A 20,468-nucleotide genomic window follows, 5' to 3' on the forward strand; every position below is an offset into this window, starting at 1 on the left:
TTCCATCCACCTCGGGATTCGAACTGACGACCTTTGGGTTATTAGTCCAACTGCCTACCAGCGACTCCACCGAGACAGGACCCAGGGAGACGGCTCCTACACCTGGACTGAGCTAACGACCTAACCTTTCTTTTAGGTTAGTCCGGGGCCAACATTTCAAATGACAAACAAATGAGCTCTGCGCGAATGAGAGAGGTGGGAGAGCCAAAGGGCTGTGTGAGTGATTTTGCACTCATTCGTTCGGATGTCTGTGAACGAGACTTCAGTAAACTGTCACAAAAAAAAAAATGTCGATTGATCACAAGCCCTGCCAGCTGAAGACTACCTACTAGCCTACTTTGTCCCAAAACACTTCCGACTGACTCGTGTTTGTCAGCGTCAGTCAGTTTCTGTCAAGTGACAGAATAGTCTTGAAAAAGCATCGACGTTTTACTTCCCCATCCGATAGAAGGCCACGAGGCCCTTAAACTGCTTCGAATGAATAATTTATTCAGGATTGCTATTGGGTACCCCTAACAAACAAATATGTGCTAATACTTACGGTACATTGAGTTTATATCATCCTGGGTCAGGCCCTTGGTCCACGCGGGCGGCGAGAAGTTCAAGTTTGGTGTGGCGAATCCCCGCATGCCGGAAGCTGAAGGAGGAAGCAATATGTTGCTTTAGATTTACTGTACAGACATGACCACAGTATTGAGCGTGTTTAAACATTTTCAAACTGAATTTTGTTATGAATTTCGAAGATAAATAAAAACCATCCGCTACACGTCGATCAGAAATCCATTTTTTTATTTAAATACTGTGGAACAACAACTTCGACCGTTTATAGGCCCTCCAGATCAAATTCTTCCTTGATGATGTCGCAGCTGTTGCTCTCGTCTTCATCTGCCTCGATGGATTCGATCACAACCACCGGTTCCTTCTCCATCCGTCTGCGTCGCTTCCGCGCAACCGACAGCCGCATGCCCTTCACCTCGGCGAACCGCTGCTTGGCGTTCCTCACGCACCGGTGCAGAAACGTTAGGCAGTCGTCATACAGAAATGTTGGATCCGAGTACAACACCACCTGGTAAAACAAGTTGATCACCTTGTCGAACCTCTGGAAGGGGATTTTCGTGGCCCTGGCGCCATTGTTCTCCGTGCCGCGGGCAGTGCCAGTCCAGGAGCAGGTCAACATGAAGCGGCGATCGAAAAAGTAGTCTACAACGCGCAGACAAATCGTCCGACCTTCGCCCATGTGCCGACACTTGCCGTGGATCATCCCCATGGACCTTATAACGCTCTGCACAAACAGTGGATCGCGAGCGTGGTCCTGTAGAGCTTCCATATCTTCCAACGATTTCACCGGTTTCAACGGAATCGTGTTGGTTGGGTCTGTCGCGTTCGAGGAGCTTGGGATTTCCAACACGCCCAGCGGTTGAGGCGTTTGAGGAGGACCTTCGTTGAGCCTGTCGTTGATTTGCAGCAACAAGTGATAGCACTTATTCACTTGCGTCTTTGTCGTTTGCTGATCCTTGGCGATTACTTGCACTTGCCTTTGCAACGATTCCACCGTGGAAAGAATTTGAGACAGTAGAACGTTTCCTTCGGCTCCCTGATCCGATGGCAGAGACGCGGAAGCTGTTGGCAGTGGCTGCTTGTTTAGCTCATTCAACTCCTTTTCCAGAGTTTTCTGCTCGCAGATAGCCTGAAAAAGTAACCATTCAACATTTTTGAACTATTGAGGTAACCCAAAAAAAAACTCACCTCAACATACGTTGGTATGTTTTCTTTCAAAATTTTGCACCGAAATGCCGACAGAAATCGTTTGTCAATTGCGATGGTAGGATCCAGCTTGGCTTGCTCCAGAAGGCGATAGCCGGACGCACCTTTGGGCCAGTAGCACAGATCGTTCCCGGCAATCACCGACATTCGATCTGGAGTTCCGCCGTTCCAACCTTTTTTGTTCACCCACTTTGACGGAAGCGCGGACAGATTCGATTCATTGTGTTCAAAGGTTTGAATAATTGTGTAGCTGTCCAATGATGCTGAAAATTTAGAATGTGAAATATTTGTAATAATCATTGTAACGAAACAAAAATGTTTATACTTTATACAATTCTTCTCCCTCACAAAGCTCTCAAATATTATTTGAAGACAACATCGTTGTTCAATGTTGAGCATCATGGACACACATATTGCTACAAAATTTAAAAAAATATTAGGAGTCACGAAAAGTGCTCATTTCAACTCGTTCAAGGATTTTAAATACTTGGATCAAGCAATAACTTCTTTTTTATCAAACCTTTTAAATATCGAATTATTTCATTGTCTTAATAGTGATAAGTTTAAAACAACTTAAATAAGTACCTTTTTCAGGCCATATTTCTGGCGTTCCTCGGTCAAGTTTCTCCAAGCTCATCAAATTGGGCTCATCGTCAGTTTCTGAAAATAAATTAAATACATGAAAAAAGATACAAAGGGGGAGTCAAATTTTGATAAGATCAAAATAATGTTTCCTTTGAAAAAAAATCCATCCAATTACAAAAAAATATAAATTGCAAAATGCCCAATCCAGTAATGAATTCCAAAAGGAAATATTACTCTATTACATTACGACCAAGCCTCTAGCCGTTTTCAAAAATAGCGCAGGAAATTTTTATGTTGTGGAAATTATAATGACTACTTTTTATTGCGAGCTTTTGAGACAATATAACTTGGTGCTTAAAACGAACCTTCTTTTATTTTAACGGGCGTCCTTCCTTCTGAATCGGTCATTGCGTTACTTCACAAAATCCTTTCGTTTAAATGTGAAAATTGATTAAATTTACAATTTTACAAGCAACTTGAACAGAAACTATAAACACAAGCCGCCACTGAAAATGTCACTCAACAAAGCAATCCACTGAAAAAAAAATCCAAGCGTTTGTTAGATGACAACGCTAGCGATATGCACGTTTCTCTGAAATCACTCAAGTTCACTCAATAAATTTTGTCGGCAGCGAAGTTACTCAGGAGTGCGTTGTTTTACTCTGAATTGGTGTCAATTTTTATGTACAATGGTAAAAAACACGATTAAAAACCATTTCTGATCACTTTTTTTTTCATTTTTTTTTTTGACAAGACAACATTTTTTCGATGGATCAACTATGGTCCCCTTGGAACGAGCTGTCAAGTAGGAGCTTTGCTGTCAAGAAGGACCGCGAGGTTAAATTTTCAAAATTGATTTAAAAATCCATTTTAAACTCTTTGTGGTCGTTCAAAGGGTCATTGTACTCAGAAAAATAAGCTTTATCGCTGTAAACAATAATATCAGTAATCTAAGCTTCATTTTAGGACCCAATTTTGTGTGATTTGGGGTGAAGTGTGTAGCTGGGAGCCGTGGTGTAGGAGTAAGCGTGGCTGCTTCTCACCCAGTCTGGGTTCGATCCCAGAATGTCCCGGTTGCATTTTTCGATGCGAGATTTGTCTGATCACGCCCTTTCGTCGGTCGGGGATGAAAATGTTGGCCCTGGTCTAACCTAGAGGTTAGGTCATGAGTGTAGGGTCCTAACAAGGCTAGCGCACAATTTGATGGTTCTAGTTAAAGGCTAGTATGGAGAACAAAGGAGAGGGAGCGTTTTCTTGGGGCTTTTCTTCACCCTCTCTGGCTTGTTTTCGCTGCCGCTGCTGCCCATTTGAAATTTTTCTTGTCCGGTTTCTTCCGAAGTGCATACACCGCTTAACAGAAGTTTACCCTACATTGTCAAGCATACGAACGACGACACAAAACGGGGAACAAAGAAGCTGCGCGTTCCCACTTTGAGGGCGGCTTTTCCTTTGTGCGGGGAGAATGCAACGCGCAGCGGCAGAAGGCGTATGCGTGCATGATTGAGTGAGTGAAGGAGCTATTACACTAACGCAAACAAACAATCAAACTCGCACTTTTTCGTGTTTGACAAACTCGTAAACAACGCGAAATGTATACAGGCTGACGTTTGTACAAACAAATCCAGGCAAACAAACAAAGTAGGCGAACTGTCAAAAAATGTGAGTTTGTTTGTTTGTTTGCCGTAGTGTAATAGCACCTCGATTGTAAAAACGGGAATATTCCGGACCTAACAGTGAGCGCAGAAGTCGTCTCCTTGGGTCCTGTCCCGGTGGAGTCGCTGGTAGGCAGTTGGACTCACAATCCAAAGGTCATCAGTTCAAATCCCGGGGTGGATGGAAGCTAAGGTGTAAAAAGAGGTTTTGCAATGGAGCACTTCCATTCGAGTAGTTTTTGCTTTTTCTATGATGTATTCTTTATAGGAGAACTGTCATTTCTACCACTTGAATCTGGTGCTTCAATGCCTCAATAATCAAGCCTACGGACACCTTTAGGTAACTATTATAGTTTCGAGTAGGAATCACGCAATATGGAGCACCGGATTTGAGTGGTAGGAATGACAGTTCTCCCATAAGGAATACATTGTAGAAAAAGCAAAAACTGCTTGAATGTAAATATTCCATCGAGAACGCCAAGGCAATACTGTAGAGCGAATAATTTGATTTGATTTTGTGTACACTCAACTAGAGACCCTTATCCAGGTTTTTAAGCGAAGATGGCGTTGGAATGGTGAACGTCCGAAATGTCAAATTCGCGCAGTAGCACCAATATTAGAAAAAAATGTGGCTGTCATGCCATGGCACACTTTTTTCGTGATGTTGGTACCACTGCGTGATTTTGACATTTCGGGCGTTCACCTTTCGAACGCCATTTTCGCTTAAAAACCTGGATAGGGAGAAAGGAAGACACCTCGACTCCCACACGGCTTATTAGGTGTTATATTATTGTACGATCAGTACCTAGCTGGACTCGGTCACTGGAAACGACCGGCGGCTCAGTGACCGACGAAATAGGTGGCGGGCCAGATGCGGGCATAAAAATGTCAAAATCTCTTCCCCCCTCACTTCGTCTCACCATCCAGCTGCAGATTTGTTGACAAACAAACGGAGCACGCGGTCGCATGATGGCGGCATCGAGCCAGAATTAGGGGTGATCATGTGATTAAAAATGAAAGTTTTTTCAAGAAAAATAATATTTTTCCGACCGAATAAAAAAATTGCTAGCATGTTCAAACAATTATTCCTGATGTCGGAGAAGTGATAAAAAAGCAAAATGTTAATCCATAATTTTTCTATAAATTGAATTTTTTCACTCCAACTGGGAACCCCTAGGTCTATCCACGACCGTTTCCAATGACCGTGAGAAGATGCCAGAAAATCCAGCTACACTGAAATAAATATCATGATGTGTGCTATTAGTTTCGCATATAGATTTTTGCAGAATGCCTCTACATTTGACCTCTATATGCGCCGCATATGAACTGTGTGAGCACTGCATATAAATCTCGGATTAGTTTTGAAAAAGCCGTAAGAACCATTGGTAAACAAAGCCCTTTTTGCAACGGTACTTGACCTACTTGCGAAAAAACAATTTCAAAAATGCTTGAGATTGTTCAACTACACGTCCTTCGAGTGCTCTACACTAAAGATGAATGAAATTTTGCTTCAATTTGGAGAAAAATGAAAATTAGTGTCGAAGGTCACGGTGGCTCTTACGGCTTTTTGAAAACTCACCCGAGAAATGGATAAGGAACATAAATATGTCAACGCATATAAAACGTATGTTCACGGCACATGAATGGTATATGCAATGCTCACAGATTGAATGATGTTGCGCATATAGCATGTAAGTGTTGCACTCATGATTTTTAATAGATTTTTAATTGAGTTTTGATAGCCATGCATTTTATTATTATGATTTAGTTTTTATATTAAATTGGTGTTTTATTTTCTTTTCAAATTATAAAACAAAGTATTTTATTGTTCAACTTTTATTAAGCTATAATGACAGGACTTGGAGCACTGCACTTGATTCCTTGGACGGGAGCGGCTCCGTTTGTTTCTTGCAGGAGATCGCTTGGAGTGGGACCGTTTCCGGGAGGAGTAACTCCTCAAGCGGCTGCCTCGTTGCTCTTTGTTTCCGGCCGGTGATGCGGAACTCCGAAACCTGCCTCTTGAACCCGGTTTCCAGCACACCGAGCGTTCTTGGACTCCTTGGCCTCACCGGCTGCTTGAAGTGGTCCATCAGATTTTCCCAACACAGACTTGACGTCCAACTCGAGCGAAGTGCGATGCGTCTCCTTGATATTTTTTGCGTCAAGGTTAACCAGCAACGATGGGTACACCGGAAGATTGTTCTTGTCGATGATTTTCACGATCTGTGAAAGAAAAAACGTTTAGCATCGTTCCCACCACACAGATCTCCTCTACAAACCTGGTTCGGAACCATTCCGACAATGCGGTTCACCCTAGGGGGGTGCCACTTCAGGTTTTCGAAACGGATTTGGATCCGCTCCAGAACCTTGAGACCTGATTCCTCCATTTAGCCGAATCTGTGTAATTTCATTCAGAGTGTTGGTTTTGTTTTGACGTTTCGTCGGGTCGCGTTTTGTTTTGAAAAGCGTGGTTAAGAAAAACCATCAATTATTTTAAATATTTCTTTTAGCGAATATGCCAGGTAATGTGTGAGCCACGGACCGACAGCCGGCGAGGAACACGAAGCGACTGTCCAGCGTAGTGCCCTGCATGAAGGATTTCGTAGAAAGGTGGCCCGAGGGAAGAATCGACGGGCAGCTGTTCCCGCGACCATTTCATTTCAACAGACAGTGCCTAATGGAAAAGATTCGGAAAATGTCGTGATAAACAGTACTTTAAACCGCGCCGCTGGTTCCAGAGTGGTCGCGAGGACGCCTGGGACAAGGAGAGTTGTAATCTGTGCGCGCCAGCCGGAGAAAAACAAAGCGAGACGTTTTGGGAAATTGCCTCGTTCTCCGGAGCAGTGAATCGAGCAACATCTTTCACCCGAAGACTGTTCCGCTGAATTTGATGTAAGAGAAGGTCACGCACATTTCGGTGACCTCAATCCGGTCTCTACCAAAAGAGGACGAATCACCAAGTGAATGGAGGAGTTGCACGATTATGTCAGCAGAAGGTTGGAACAGTGGCCACCAGCCATCCGGATTTTGCTCTGGACAACATCGTATCGCTGCACACGTGTACGCTCTACACGGTTGCGCTCACCGAAAGTGGTGTCCTGTCATTAGGCCAACGGAAACGACTTTGGGACAAAGCCGGTTAGACCGAGCTTCAACGCATCGGAATTGGCCGTCGGGCGCAGGTTTGTGTGAAGAACAGTCCCACGTACAATCACGGAGCGATTGGATTCCCAATCTCGCACGGAGTCCTGAAGGTCGGTTAGCTACTGAACGCCGCTTGGGATCTTACCAAAATGTGTCGCTTCCAGCTACTCTCGATGTCGACCCTGTCCCAGCTGTTGGGGCTCATCTCCGGTAGTTTATCCTACTCCAGCTCAAGCCTAAAAAAAAAGTACCCAACTCTAGCTCGGGCAGTGGCAGCACCAAAGCTACTGAGGCAGCAAGGGAACGGCCGACCGGCTTGATATTCCACTACCTCCTTGGCCGGCTTCGACCACTTGCAGTGATAACGGAAGTGCTAGCAACTCGCAAAAACAGCATGAATGGATGGCCCCCAAGAACGACCAGGACGGCAAGAAGGACGCGGAGCAAGATTCGTTAAGCAGCGACTTGAGTTCGTATCGATACTAATCCTATATCTTTGCAGAGATTTCATCTTCGTGGAGGAGGGTCCATACAAATCGGGGGCGTGCTCAAGGTGAACGGTGACGCGGCGGTCAAGTTCCCACTGCTGGTTCCGCGGGTGATTCCGGAGGTCGCATCGGCGGTGGTAGTGGAAGTAGTAGCCAGGACTTTGTATTAGTCATACAAAATTATTAATAAAACGCAACAACATATACCATCAATTAGAGCTCATCGGAACTACAATCCGAATACTGGCAGCTGTCCCGATTCGCCCCAGATGATGGTATCTAGGAAAAAGTATTTATTTTCATCGGTCACCTATAATCAGAACTTTGATTTACAGGTACAGCAAGTTCCTTAAACCTAGAAACAAAGCTGCTGTTGATCTACAGTGTCGAACCGGGACTTGGTCCTCCACCCATGGTCGGTCCAATACCGTCCGAGTTGTCGGCGGTGTTGTTCTGCTAGTTCAGGAACCGCTTCTGTTCCGGATGGTTTAGGCACCCTGTATCATAATCGTTGCACATCAATGTTTGTGTTTATGTAAAATACCTAAGTCTGGAAAAAAAAGAATGTGTAAGAAATTTAATCACATTTTTTGGAAAAAAAAAAACATTATGATCAATAAACTTAAATAGTTTTAAGCATTCATAGATGTGAAATAAACAATACGCTCGAGTATATTTTTAATGCACCACAATCTGGGCCTGGATGTCATTATCTCTGCAGACGCGTTGTGGATAATCCTCGGAGTGACAATTAGTCATCGATTATCAGACGGGTCAGTCAAAGTCGTGCAGCACGCATCAAGAGCCCTCGCAAACAGCAGCCGTCGAACCATGCCCCACTCTTGCGCATCTTCGCTGGGTCCTGGTACAGCTCATGAACGACTTCACCATCGATTACGTGGCCAAGGACAAGTTTGGGCATACCATCCTGTCTCGACTCATCGCCCACCACGTGAGCCCGATGAAGATTACGTGATCGCAGCCGTCACTCCCGAGGATGAGGCCACATCGTCAGCGTTCGAGTCGTTCGACGTTTTCCCCCTCAGCTTCCAGACGATACGAGATATGCCAGCAAAATCTACACGACCATGGCAGCGCGTCCTTGTCGACTACACCAGGCAGACCAACGCGAGTATGTTCTGCTGGGCATTGACTCCTACTCCAAGTGGCCAGAGTTTGTGCAGACACGTCGGATCATTAGTAACGCAACGGAGCCGGAGAACCTGTGACAGGCTTGTTGGTTACTCGGCAGTAGCAAGCCCATTCCGGCTACCCAATCGGCGGTTTGTTGAACTCTTGGACAGCCCTATTAGCCAGTGCACTCTCCATAGGTAATACTTTTGGTTCACGCTGATGACATTCCGGTCCCGAATATTGACGAATCGACCTCGTTTCCACATGGCGCCACTCTCGATCGGGCTTAGGTTCGAAGAACGATTCCGTTTCCGGTAGAAATCGTCTCCGCTTCTTAGAGATTCTACGATGATCTGGTTTTTGAGCGAAGGCGAAAAATTCGGCCGAAATGGCTTGAACTTCAGCTTCCGGTTTCCGTTCAACTGAGACACTATCTTGGGGGATCTGTTCGAGCATGTCATAAGAAGTCACCGGAGACTTTGCCACAGAACTTTTTTTTGATGAATTGTTGGTATTGCAAATTCTGTAAAATTGAAAGATTGTTAATGATTTAGTACTTAAGAAACACACCAACACTTACCTTTTTCCCACTCCGGCGCAAAGCAACGCTAATCTTAATCGTCCCTCGGTTTTTAGGAAGCTACAAATAAAAAATTATCAAAAATAATCGTGCTTGAACAAAACCTTTAACAAACCTTCCTCGGCGGCATTTACTTTTTTATCGTCGCCTCCTTTTCCCCAACCTGAGCTTTTGCCGGGACACTGGACGCCAGTTTTACAATCGCCGACCGATTCGCGCTTGGACCGGCGACCTGCTTTGGGATCGAACAGACAGTTTTCCATGGCCAACTTTTCGTTGATGATGTTGTGCGGCAGCGTGGAGTTGGTTCCGCTGGAGGGCTGGCGCGAGAACTGGAGAAGATTCTGCTATTTGATCTTGGGCCATAAGTCATCGGCTTGATCGCGGGGCTCTACATCCGAACACCATTTTCCGGTCCGCAATCCACGATTAACTTCTCCATCGGGCAGCCGTTGACCGACCGGTCAACTGACGTGGACATTCTTCCGCGAGGGCACATTCAAAAATGTTTTTCTAGCACATTCCAACTTCACCAGAGACGAAAACTGGTTCAATCAAAACAAAACAAGGGACAGCTCGACAGAGCGGTACACGCTTAAATGGATTTAGTTGACTTTGCTTGAAAAAAAATCGTGGGTTCGGATCGGATCTGAAGCCGACGGAGCCGATCACGCAGTTTCAGCAGTTTCAGACGCGAGAAACCCGTCAGATCCGAAGTGGCACCCCCCTAGGGTTCACCACATCTGGATGCAATCTGCACGGCCCGCCGTTGTTCTGCAGTCCCGGCACCAGCTTCCCGTTGACGGCCATCTCCATCGGCTGCTCTCAAAGTAATTGACGAGCAGAACACGCCCCGGATCGTCGAATACAGCGGGATCTCGTTGATCTTACTGTTGTGGTCAAACAGGATCTGCATCTGGGTTGTTTGCCGGAACTTCGCCGGCACCGTCTGCCATTTCTGTCCGCGGAGAGTCGCACACGCGCAGTTTCACAAAAGACTAAATGAACCGCGGCCTCGACCGCGACGTTGCTGCTGGCTGACACACACGCGCAAGCCATTTTGTACACATTTTGGCACACATTCATAAATGTTGTGAACCTTGCATATACATTGTTCGGATGGGTGAACCAGATTTTTGTAGTAGCCGAAGTTTTTGTTGTTCAGCAACTCAAACTGTAATTTTTATTTATGTTTAGTTTAAATTTAATAATTTGCTTAAAACTACTTACAAGAAGTGGTTTCCCTCTTCACTGTTTACTTCTGGCACTGGTTGTTTATTTTGCTCTGAAGTTCAACCGTATGTTTGGGCCCAACATGGGGAATGTTACCCTACCAGTCGTTCTTGTTCTGTTGGGTTGATTACGCAGGTAAGTATTGAACTTTGGGTTGATTTTTCTTGCTTTTAGGTACTCACGGATCGTTGTAGGAGTTCACGCAGGTGGTTTGATTCGTGTTAACACAGGTGAGGTAAGTTTGGGCGAACGTTGGTGTGCTACAGGTGAGTTTGCAGAAGGTAAGTTTGTGTGCACTATTTGGGTAAGTGTTCTCATTTCCTTTCTACTTACAGGTCTACGTCTTCAACCCTACTTCCAAAACACCTCCACAAGGCGAAATATCTACAAATTCCCTAGCAAATCGACACTATTTTTCTCCGCAGGTTAAACATGCACTTTCAACTCTCATTGTTTACATTTTGTTTCTTCACTTTCTTCTTTTCTCGCATCCGCTCGATTCGGACAGTGACAAGTCGCGCGTCCGGGGGAGTGGCTGCTGGCTCTGTCTCCTAATGTTGCACTGCGTGTCGCAACATACATTATATGTAAAAAAGCACACTGCAAAAATCTATAGTATTTCGCATATAAATGTTATATGCGGAGTTCACGAATCATACTTGCAAAAACAATATGTTTCATCAAGAAGAAGTAAAATTCGGTTATAAGCATACGCATATAAAATCTAAGAAGATTGCTTGTAAAGCATATTTGCTAAGCATATAGAGATTAAAATGATGCATCATAGATTTTATTACGCTACATTGAAGATTGAATATGTGCAGTGTACATATAGGATCAATCATGAGTTTAGTTTCCGTGTACGAGCTAAATCCACAATATTTTCGGATCGCGATATCCGAGTTTGAGTAAAATCAAACATGATTTTAATTAATTCTTTCTGTCCGTGTACTCGAGTACGTGGATAGATTTCTATGATTTTTACCCACATCATGGACAACTACACTTTTGAGTGTACACAATTTTTACGCTGTCTCTCCCTTCCTCCGTGTGACTGTGTGCGTGTTTGACGGGGAGGTTTCTGATTAGTTGTCACACATCGCGGTTTAGACTGATTCGTAAGCAAGTGGACGTCTGCAAGAATGGGACTTACAATTTCCAGCGTTTTAACCAGGCTTTTCGGCAAAAAGCAGATGAGAATACTGATGGGTACGTATCCGGAATGTTCCTGCTTTGAGGGGAACATAGGTTTTACAACGGGGGTGCACTAGTTTTTGAGAAAATTCAAGTTCTACTATCAGCTTCAAGATGACGTCACATGCCATCTTTTCATTATTGTTCTTTTTCTAACTTGACCGTAATTAATTGAATAAAGGAATCGGATTCTGTTTCCGTTTACTGTCCGCTCCCTGGGGCCATTATTTGATTCGTTTCCTCCATTCTTTCCACTTGCAGTTGGTTTGGATGCCGCCGGTAAAACAACAATCTTGTACAAGCTGAAGCTGGGTGAAATTGTCACGACCATTCCCACCATCGGATTCAACGTAGAAACGGTCGAGTACAAGAACATCTGCTTTACGGTTTGGGACGTCGGTGGCCAGGACAAAATCCGTCCGCTGTGGCGTCACTACTTCCAGAATACGCAGGGTCTGATCTTTGTCGTAGATTCCAATGATCGGGAGCGAATCGTCGAAGCTGAGAAAGAGCTGCAGAGTATGCTACAGGAGGACGAGCTGCGAGACGCGGTTCTGCTGGTGTTTGCGAACAAACAGGATCTGCCGAACGCGATGACCGCCGCCGAGCTGACCGACAAGCTTCATCTAAACCAGCTCAGAAATAGACAGGTATGTTGGAATTTAATAGAGGCAAGTTTATTTAAAAAAAAAATCATGTTTAATGCGAAATTAGTATTTTACTGTTGAATTATTTTTGAAGTTCCATTCAGATCAATGGAACCAGTGCAATTTGGCTAATTGTTTACATGCTTCTGCCAAACACAAAATATTTCCATCGATTTATTTGACACCAACAGATCAAGCTCCAATGGTGTGTCTTAATTCGTCGCTAACATTTCAATAAGCGCTATGTCTCACGCAAAGCCTATGTTTATGACGCTTTTTGAAATGGTAGCGACGAATTATCTTAGCAATCCTAAAAATTCTTCAAGCATTTTTATATCCCTCTCAATTTGCCAAACATTAAATATTCAAGTGATTAATCAATTTGGTCAACATTTAAAATTCAGCTGAATCAAGAAATCCCAAAAATTTTACCATGCATTTTCGGAATAAAAACAAGCTCAAGCAATATACTTTGAATAGACCGCAAACAGTTACGCTCTTTAAGGTCTGTTATGTAGGTTTAAAATATTTCAATGATTTTTTGTGGAACCATATTTTTTATCAGTAACTTCTTTCATAGGTGAAAAACTTTGTGTTTTTTAATGTTTAAAATTCGCTGACTAGCCCAAGTTCGAATCGTCTTTCTATTCCTCCTTTTTCCAGTGGTACATCCAGGCGACCTGTGCAACCCAGGGCCACGGCCTGTACGAAGGCTTAGACTGGCTGTCCAATGAACTGGCCAAGAAATGATGCGATAACGATGGATGTGGCGGTAATTGAAGATTTTTTTAAAAATAAAATAACGGATTCGCTGGCCGGTCATCGCGACAGTGTGAGCAGCTGCTTATGTTGTTTGCGTTTATTTTTTTCCATCAACATTAAAAAAAACTAATTTTCTTCATATAAGAAAATATAATTAAATAAATCGTGTATGTTTATTCCAACATTCGTTTAAATATAATACAATCTATGAAAGTAACCGTATGCATTGTTCAATCATAATTTCAAATTTTAAGAAACAAAAATCTTTGACGAAAATAATAAATGGTAATCGTATGCATTAAAAAAAACAAACGCAAATTGATTGAACACATATACTAATTATTTGTAAATTTTAAGTGATATTTTACAGTAATAATAAACGTAAAATCTAAACTTTGTTATGTTTTTTTCTATAATATCACAGCAAATGAAAAAAGTGGCTCTTTCATGGGCTGTCTTTTTTCCAATTCTGACTCGGAACTTTCACACTTTCCAGATCTTCCGGATCTCCGGATCCGACTTATATAACAACTTCGCCGAATTGATTTACGGATCGGAGTCTCGTGGAGTCCTTAGTCGGCACAAATACCGAATTGGATTTAAGCTACTACGTACGCAGATTGAAAGAAATAAGCTCAAAAAAAGAAACACATTATTTGACATTTTCACGTACTTTGTACGTTATGCCTGTACGAGGTTTTATTCAACAAACAAATTGTTGAATATGATCTACCAAATTCTGCGTTGAATTAAACTTGATTCTTCTCAATTTCACAAATCACATTTGCTGCTGAGCAGTTCTCTCCGGAATCGGTATTTTTTCTTTAATTTTAATTTTTGTATTTTTTAATCCAGCTGAAACTTTTTTGGTGCCTTCGGTATGCCCAAATAAGCCATTTTGCATCATTATTTTGTCCATATAATTTTCCATACAAATTTGACAGCTGTCCATACAAAAATGATATGTGAAAATTAAAAAATCTGTATCTTTTGAAGGAATTTTTTGATCAACTTGGTGTCTTCCGCAAAGTTGTAGGTATGGATATGGACTACACTGAAAAAAATTATACACGGTAAAAAAATATGGTGATTTTAAATTCCACTTTTTGTCACTAAAACTTGATTTGCAAAAAAAAAACAAAAAGGAAAAAAAGGACATCAAATGCCAACTTTTCAGAAATTTCCAGGATGGGCAAAAAATCTTTGACCGAGTTATGATTTTTTGGATCAATACAACTTTTTTCAAAAATTCGAAATATTGGTCGCAAAAATTTTTCAATTTCATTTGATGTAAAATTGAATTTGCAATCAAAAAATACTTTAGTGAAATTTTGATAAAGTGCACCGTTTTCAAGTTGTAGCCATTATTATATAACTTTTTTTCAAAATAGTCGCAGTTATTGATTTTTAAAAAATAGTGCCCATGTTTGCCCACTTTTGAAAAAAATATTTTTGAAGACCTGAGAAAATTCTCTATATTTTGCTTTTTCGGACTTTGTTGATACGACCCTTAGTTGCTGAGATATTGCCATGCAAAGGTTTAAAAACAAGAAAATTGATGTTTTCTAAGTCTCACCCAAACAGCCCACCATTTTCTAATGTCGATATCTCAGCAACTAATGGTCCGATTTACAATGTTAAAATATGAAACATTCGTAAAATTTTCCGATCTTTTCGAAAAAAATATTTTCAAAAATTTTAAATCAAGACTAACATTTCAAAATATTTTTTTTCGAATAGATTGAAAAAATTCACGAATGTTTCATATTTTAACATTGTAAATCGGACCATTAGTTGCTGAGATATCGACATTAGAAAATGGTGGATTGTTTAGGTGAGACTTAGAAAAAATCAATTTTCTTGTTTTTAAACCTTTGCATGGCAATATCTCAGCAACTATGGGTCGTATCAACAAAGTCCGAAAAGCAAAATATAGAGAATTTTCTCAGCTTTTCAAAAATATTTTTTTCAAAGGTGGGCAAACATGGGCACTATTTTTAAAAAATCAATAACTGCGACTATTTTGAAAAAGTTATATAAAAATGGCTATAACTTGAAAACGGTGCACTTTATCAAAATTTCACTAAAGTACTTTTTGATTGCAAATTCAATTTTACATTGAAAAATGAAATTGAAACATTTTTGCGACCAATATTTCGAATTTTTGAAAAAAGTTGTATTGATTCAAAAAATCATAACTCGGTCAAAGATTTTTTGCCCATCCTGGAAATTTCTGAAAAGTTGGCATTTGATGTGTGTGTGTGTGTGTTTACCAATCCAATATCCGTAGGCCGGCTACGAAATTATGGGAAAGTATAATCTGTATCAGACTTGGTTTATGCTGATACAGCTTATCGCAGTCCCGGACATTAGGTGGAGTTATCCCTCGCGCTGCTTCCAATGACCCGTTTCAGAATGACAGAGCTCCTTGCGGTCCAATTCCGAGGTCATTGGGCATTGTCCGGCCCCGCCCTAACATAGACCAAGAACCAGAAGAGTCCTCGAACTATCTTAAGACTTCCAATCTCATAAGGCAAAAATGAGATTAGCGCGTATTTAATGGTTGTTGATAAATAGGCAAATTACGAAAGTTTCAATTTGGATAGATCTCACCAAGTTTCTGAAAATTCCGGTTCTCTTTGTCGGCTGCTCATGCTGATCCGACACACATCCTGCTGAAAGGATGCATCTTGTGGAATGGTTTCCTTGGCAGCAGCGGACACGATCCTTCGGCTTCTTCGCAGTGTCCTCTTCAGCATCAGCAGCAACAAAATTTCCCAAAAAGATCTCGCCAGAACTTATTCTTGTTCACTCTTCCACACGATACACGCACCAAAAACTTCTCATAACGCTTTAATTATACGAATCAATTATGTATGACCAATTATTCACAAAACAAAACACCTCGTCGAAAAATAATTAGATTCCGCATCACTGCATCAAAACTCTTCTGAAAAGTTGGCATTTGATGTCCTCTAAAACATATCAAAAAATAAAAAAAATTAAAAATAGTGTTTTTTTGCAAATCAAGTTTTAGTGACAAAAAGTTAAATTAAAAATCACCAAAACATTTTTTACCGCGTATCATTTTTTTAGTGTAGTCCATATCCATACCTACAACTTTGCTCAAGACACCAAGTCGATCAAAAAATTCCTTCAAAAGATACAGATTTTTGAACTTTTCACATATCATTTTTGTATGGACAGCTGCCAAATTTGTATGGAAAATTATATGGACAAACTATAGATGCAAAATGGCTTCTTTGGGCATACCGAAGGCACCAAAAAAGTTTCAGCCGGATTAAAAAATACAGAAAAAATCGAATGACCGAAATCTCAGAGAATTGCTCTGCTATGAAAAAGGTGCTTTGATGTTCATGTTTTTCAAATCAACAAAACGTTTTGTTGATTCAAATATTTATACCTTGTTTTTTTTCTGCGTACGCATATAATTACATCGACCAACAAAATTTCTGCGCAGGCTCAACTCGAGGGCGAGGGGAAGCACGAACTTCAGAGTCCACAGAAACACGTGCACTTTGAAAAAAGTCAAAAATATGTAGGGGCAGGGGGGGGGGCAGAATGGACCATGGGGCAGAACGGGCCACCCTTGGTTTTGGGCTTTAGAATGGATTTAGATCAACTGTAAGGCAAGGGTCTTATAAAGGACGTCAAATAGCATCACCATACCGAAAACGACGTTTGAATTCATTGTATTTTTCGAATTATGTGCAAAAATGTAAATTTATTGATAAAACCACGCAAATGTTGTTTATTTCGAGGTTCTTAAATAAGCTTTCTGAAAAGTTGGATTGTTTGAAAAAGTTTGCTCAATGCTTATAACGTTACTAGTTACTACTACCAAGGTATACAAACAACAACGGAACCTTCAAATCATTTAGAGGCTTGGTGGTGGAAGTGTTAAATTTAAATCCACAACATTGAAGGGAACATTCCAAAGCATAAGCTTACTACACTGGATTCATATTTTTTATGTTTTCTGTGATTTTTGGTGCATTTCCCTTAGGCGGTCCATTCTGCCCCCTGCCCCTAGACAGGGCCGAATGGATTTTCTCCAAATTTGTATGGAGAATTAGTGCTGTTCGGTTCTTCTCCATATTTCATAAAATTTTTAGTTGTATGCAAGAGCGACGCACCGCCCTAATTATAGCGGTATACGCACTTCGGAAGGATGCAGAGAGGGTGAAGAAAAGCCCCAAGAAATCGTTCTCTTTTTTTTGTTTTGCTGTTCGTAATTTCATTTCTTGACCCCTTTTCTTGGGAAGAGCGTTTTGGTCCTATTTTTCAAAATAGGGGAAATCTACCCATTTTAATCCTAATAAGCGGTCGTGTTTGAATGATGCTGGATAATCTAGAGCAGTGTTTCTCAACCTTTTGCGATCCATTCCCCCCCTGACTGATTTGCAAAAACTTCATTCCCCCCCCCCCCCCCTTAATTTACTGGTATCAATGTACAAATATATATTTTTTGAACAAGAAAATCCACTATTCTAGGCTTCTTTTCGTTTAAATTACAACAAGAAAATACAATCATAAAATATTAACAAATTTTAAATAAAATTTATAATTATCTGCGGCAGAAGACAGATTATTCTCAAAAAAGTAAAGAATTCAAACAATCATAAATAATATTTGAAAAACTTTTTTTCAATTTTCAATTATTTTTCAAAAAAATGTTCTTGTGAAAAAGTGTACAAAAATCTCACTGAAACCAGCAAAAAAAAATCTGTCACAAAAATACTGCTTGTGTCCAAAAAAATGCAAGTGCCTAAAATATATTTAAAAAATCATTTTATTGCTTCAACAAATGTCAAAATTCTTAGAAATTGAAACTTTAATAATTATTTTTTGGGAAAAACAAATGTGGTTATTATTAATCAAAGAAACTGAAAGTTGCAAAGAATGTTTCAGATAATGATTTAAGACATTGAATTTCTATTGAACCCTAATTCCCCCCCTAGAATGGCCAAATTCCCCCCCAGGGGGGAATTCCTCACCGGTTGAGAAACACTGATCTAGAGTCTCCCTTGAATTTTACTAAAACCAAGTACACCAACGAGTAGAGCAAGTTTTTGTGAACATTTCTGTTTATTTTCACTTTCACTAAAAGTTATTCTATTTCTTTACCAAGCATTTAACAAAAAAAAAATTCCCAAGGGTATTCTAATCGAGGCGAATGCATTGGGCCACGCCCATTTTTCTAATATCGGCTTAGTTCTTTTTTCTTCCAACACTCTGTCGAGTGTTGCCATTTGCGCTGACAGTTCAAACGAACACTCACGAAAAGTGGCATTTATAGGGAAAGTTTCCTGGCATCGCTGGCTGTGCTGCTGGTGGTGTTGACGGCCAGCCTTTGTTCTTTTTGCCTTCGTCTCTCGCTCGGTTTTCTTCAGCCTTCGGTTGGAATGCAAAGTGAAAATTGAAACGTCAAACGACTTGGCGCGTTTGTTTTTTTGATGGCGCTTGCTAATTTATTACATTTTTCGGGATTATTCTTCAAGTGAGTGACTAAGTAACGGTCAAAAGAACATGTTGCCGGTAGTTGGAAGCAATTTCATATCTTAAGCGCCGTGAAAAAGTAAGCGAAAGTGAAAAGTTAATTTTGGCGATATTCATTAAGCGTTTGAGGGATTCTCGTGTGTGTCACTGTGTGTGCCAACAAAATGATGAGAAGTGGTCTCGCAAAATATAAATTATGATCCAAAGTGCATTAAATGTGATCTTTTTGGCCAGTAAGTGGCATACATTTGCGTGCTTACTCGAGGCGGTGCTGTTGCTGGTAAGTTTATAGCCCAAATAGTATTTTTGGAGCTTTAATCGAGCATCAAACTCTCCATATGACGAAGATAGGTGTTTGATTGGAAAGGGTAGATTTCCCCTATGAGCAATTCTCTACGAAATCGGTCTTTTTTCTTCAATTTTAATTTTTGTATTTTTTAATCCGGCTGAAACTTTTTTGGTGCCTTTGGTATGCCCAAAGAAGCCATTTTGCATCATTAGTTTGTCCATATAATTTTCCATACAAATTTGGCAGCTGTCCATACAAAAATGATATGTGAAAATTCAAAAATCTGTATCTTTCGAAGGAATTTTTGATCGATTTGGTGTCTTCGGCAAAGTTGTAGGTATGGATACGGACTACACTGGAAAAAAATGATACACGGTAAAAAAAATTTGGTGATTTTTTTATTTAACTTTTTATCACTAAAACTTGATTTGCAAAAAAACACTATTTTTAATTTTTTTTATTTTTTGATATGTTTTAGAGGACATAAAATGACAACTTTTCAGAAATTTTCAGGTTGTGCAAAAAATCTTTGAACGAGTTATGAATTTTTTAATCAATACTGATTTTTTCAAAAAATCGAAATATTGGTCGCAAAATTTTTTCAACTTCATTTTTCGATGTAAAATCAAATTTGCAATCGAAAAGTACTTAAGTAAAATTTTGATAAAGTGCACCGTTTTCAAGTTAAATCCATATTAAGGTGACTTTTTTGAAAATAGTCGCAGTTTTTCATTTTTTTAAATTAGTGCACATGTTTGCACACTTTTGGAAAAAATATTTTTGAAAAGCTGAGAAAATTCTCTATATTTTGCTTCTTCGGACTTTGTTGATACGATCTTTAGTTGCTGAGATATTGCAATGCAAAGGTTTAAAAACAGGAAAATTGATGTTTTCTAAGTTTCACCCAAACAACCCACCATTTTCTAATATCGATATCTCAGCAACTAATTGTCCGATTTTCAATGTTAATATATGAAACATTTGTGAAATTTTCCGATCTTTTCGAAAAAAATATTTTCAAAAATTTCAAATCAAGACTAACATTTCAAAAGGGCCAAACATTCAATATTACGCCCTTTTAAAATGTTAGTCTTGATTTGAAAATTTTGAAATTTTTTTTTCGAAAAGATCGGAAAATTTTACAAATGTTTCATATATTACTGTACCCATCCCTCATATTCGGAACAGTTTACAGATCGGCCAATGTTCAAAAAATCAGAGAAAATCGATGATTGAACTTAATGATTCGCTTTTACCTTCATTTGAAAGATTTTCTTGCGATCTTTCGATTGCTGTATAGAACAACTACAAATTTTAACTTGTATATCAAGTTTTTGAAGAAAAACTTTAGCTCTTGAAATCCACAAATTCGGAACACTTTTTTCTTACGGATGTAAACAAACTTTGGTTCTCTCCATGAGTACATAATTTTTACAAAATAATTACTTCACGCACTGAAACCAATGCACTTAAGCT

At 40.4% G+C, this 20,468-nt stretch overlaps 3 protein-coding genes and 1 long non-coding RNA gene across 4 annotated transcripts; 1 reads left to right on the plus strand and 3 right to left on the minus strand.

The window, feature by feature from the left end:
- Positions 1-762: 762 nt before the first annotated feature.
- On the minus strand, positions 763-2,895 carry LOC120425485 (uncharacterized). The gene is made up of 4 exons (XM_039590029.2): positions 2,715-2,895; positions 2,350-2,424; positions 1,747-2,027; positions 763-1,687 (listed from the first exon to the last, which is right to left on the minus strand). Exons 1-4 carry the CDS (start codon positions 2,755-2,757, stop codon positions 824-826), a joined length of 1,263 nt encoding a protein of 420 aa, XP_039445963.1. The 5' UTR covers positions 2,758-2,895; the 3' UTR covers positions 763-823.
- Positions 2,896-5,764: 2,869 nt separating this feature from the next.
- On the minus strand, positions 5,765-11,151 carry LOC120425459 (uncharacterized). Its single transcript, XM_052706132.1, has 6 exons — positions 10,914-11,151; positions 10,763-10,840; positions 10,578-10,695; positions 10,079-10,521; positions 6,281-6,306; positions 5,765-6,224 (listed from the first exon to the last, which is right to left on the minus strand). Exons 4-6 carry the CDS (start codon positions 10,161-10,163, stop codon positions 5,958-5,960), a joined length of 378 nt encoding a protein of 125 aa, XP_052562092.1. The 5' UTR covers positions 10,164-10,521; positions 10,578-10,695; positions 10,763-10,840; positions 10,914-11,151; the 3' UTR covers positions 5,765-5,957.
- On the minus strand, positions 9,152-9,867 carry LOC120425460 (uncharacterized). Its single transcript, XR_005606526.2, has 3 exons — positions 9,463-9,867; positions 9,348-9,407; positions 9,152-9,290 (listed from the first exon to the last, which is right to left on the minus strand). It is a non-coding gene; the product is annotated as an uncharacterized LOC120425460 (long non-coding RNA).
- Positions 11,152-11,630: 479 nt separating the features above from the next.
- LOC120425499 (ADP-ribosylation factor 2) lies at positions 11,631-13,577 on the plus strand. Its single transcript, XM_039590048.2, has 3 exons — positions 11,631-11,789; positions 12,036-12,424; positions 13,085-13,577. Exons 1-3 carry the CDS (start codon positions 11,723-11,725, stop codon positions 13,169-13,171), a joined length of 543 nt encoding a protein of 180 aa, XP_039445982.1. The 5' UTR covers positions 11,631-11,722; the 3' UTR covers positions 13,172-13,577.
- The last annotated feature ends 6,891 nt before the right edge of the window (positions 13,578-20,468 follow it).

Source organism: Culex pipiens, chromosome 1 (assembly GCF_016801865.2).
Source record: "Culex pipiens pallens isolate TS chromosome 1, TS_CPP_V2, whole genome shotgun sequence".
Taxonomy (NCBI): Eukaryota; Metazoa; Arthropoda; class Insecta; order Diptera; family Culicidae; genus Culex; species Culex pipiens.

Bases quoted from the DNA above. Each gene is read 5' to 3' on its own strand.
- LOC120425485 (XM_039590029.2), bottom strand. From the start codon at position 2,757: ATGACCGATTCAGAAGGAAGGACGCCCGTTAAAATAAAAGAAG. The intron at 2,028-2,349 runs GTACTTATTTAA...CTAAATTTTCAG, and splicing joins AGAAATATGGCCTGAAAAAG to CATCATTGGACAGCTACACA. The intron at 1,688-1,746 runs GTGAGTTTTTTT...TTACTTTTTCAG, and splicing joins ACATACCAACGTATGTTGAG to GCTATCTGCGAGCAGAAAAC.
- LOC120425459 (XM_052706132.1), bottom strand. From the start codon at position 10,163: ATGGAGATGGCCGTCAACGGGAAGCTGGTGCCGGGACTGCAGAACAAC. The intron at 6,307-10,078 runs CTAGGGGGGTGC...CTAGGGTGAACC, and splicing joins GCATCCAGATGTGGTGAACC to GCATTGTCGGAATGGTTCCG. The intron at 6,225-6,280 runs GTTTGTAGAGGA...TTTCTTTCACAG, and splicing joins TCGGAATGGTTCCGAACCAG to ATCGTGAAAATCATCGACAA.
- LOC120425499 (XM_039590048.2), top strand. From the start codon at position 11,723: ATGGGACTTACAATTTCCAGCGTTTTAACCAGGCTTTTCGGCAAAAAG. The intron at 11,790-12,035 runs GTACGTATCCGG...TTCCACTTGCAG, and splicing joins GCAGATGAGAATACTGATGG to TTGGTTTGGATGCCGCCGGT. The intron at 12,425-13,084 runs GTATGTTGGAAT...TCCTTTTTCCAG, and splicing joins ACCAGCTCAGAAATAGACAG to TGGTACATCCAGGCGACCTG.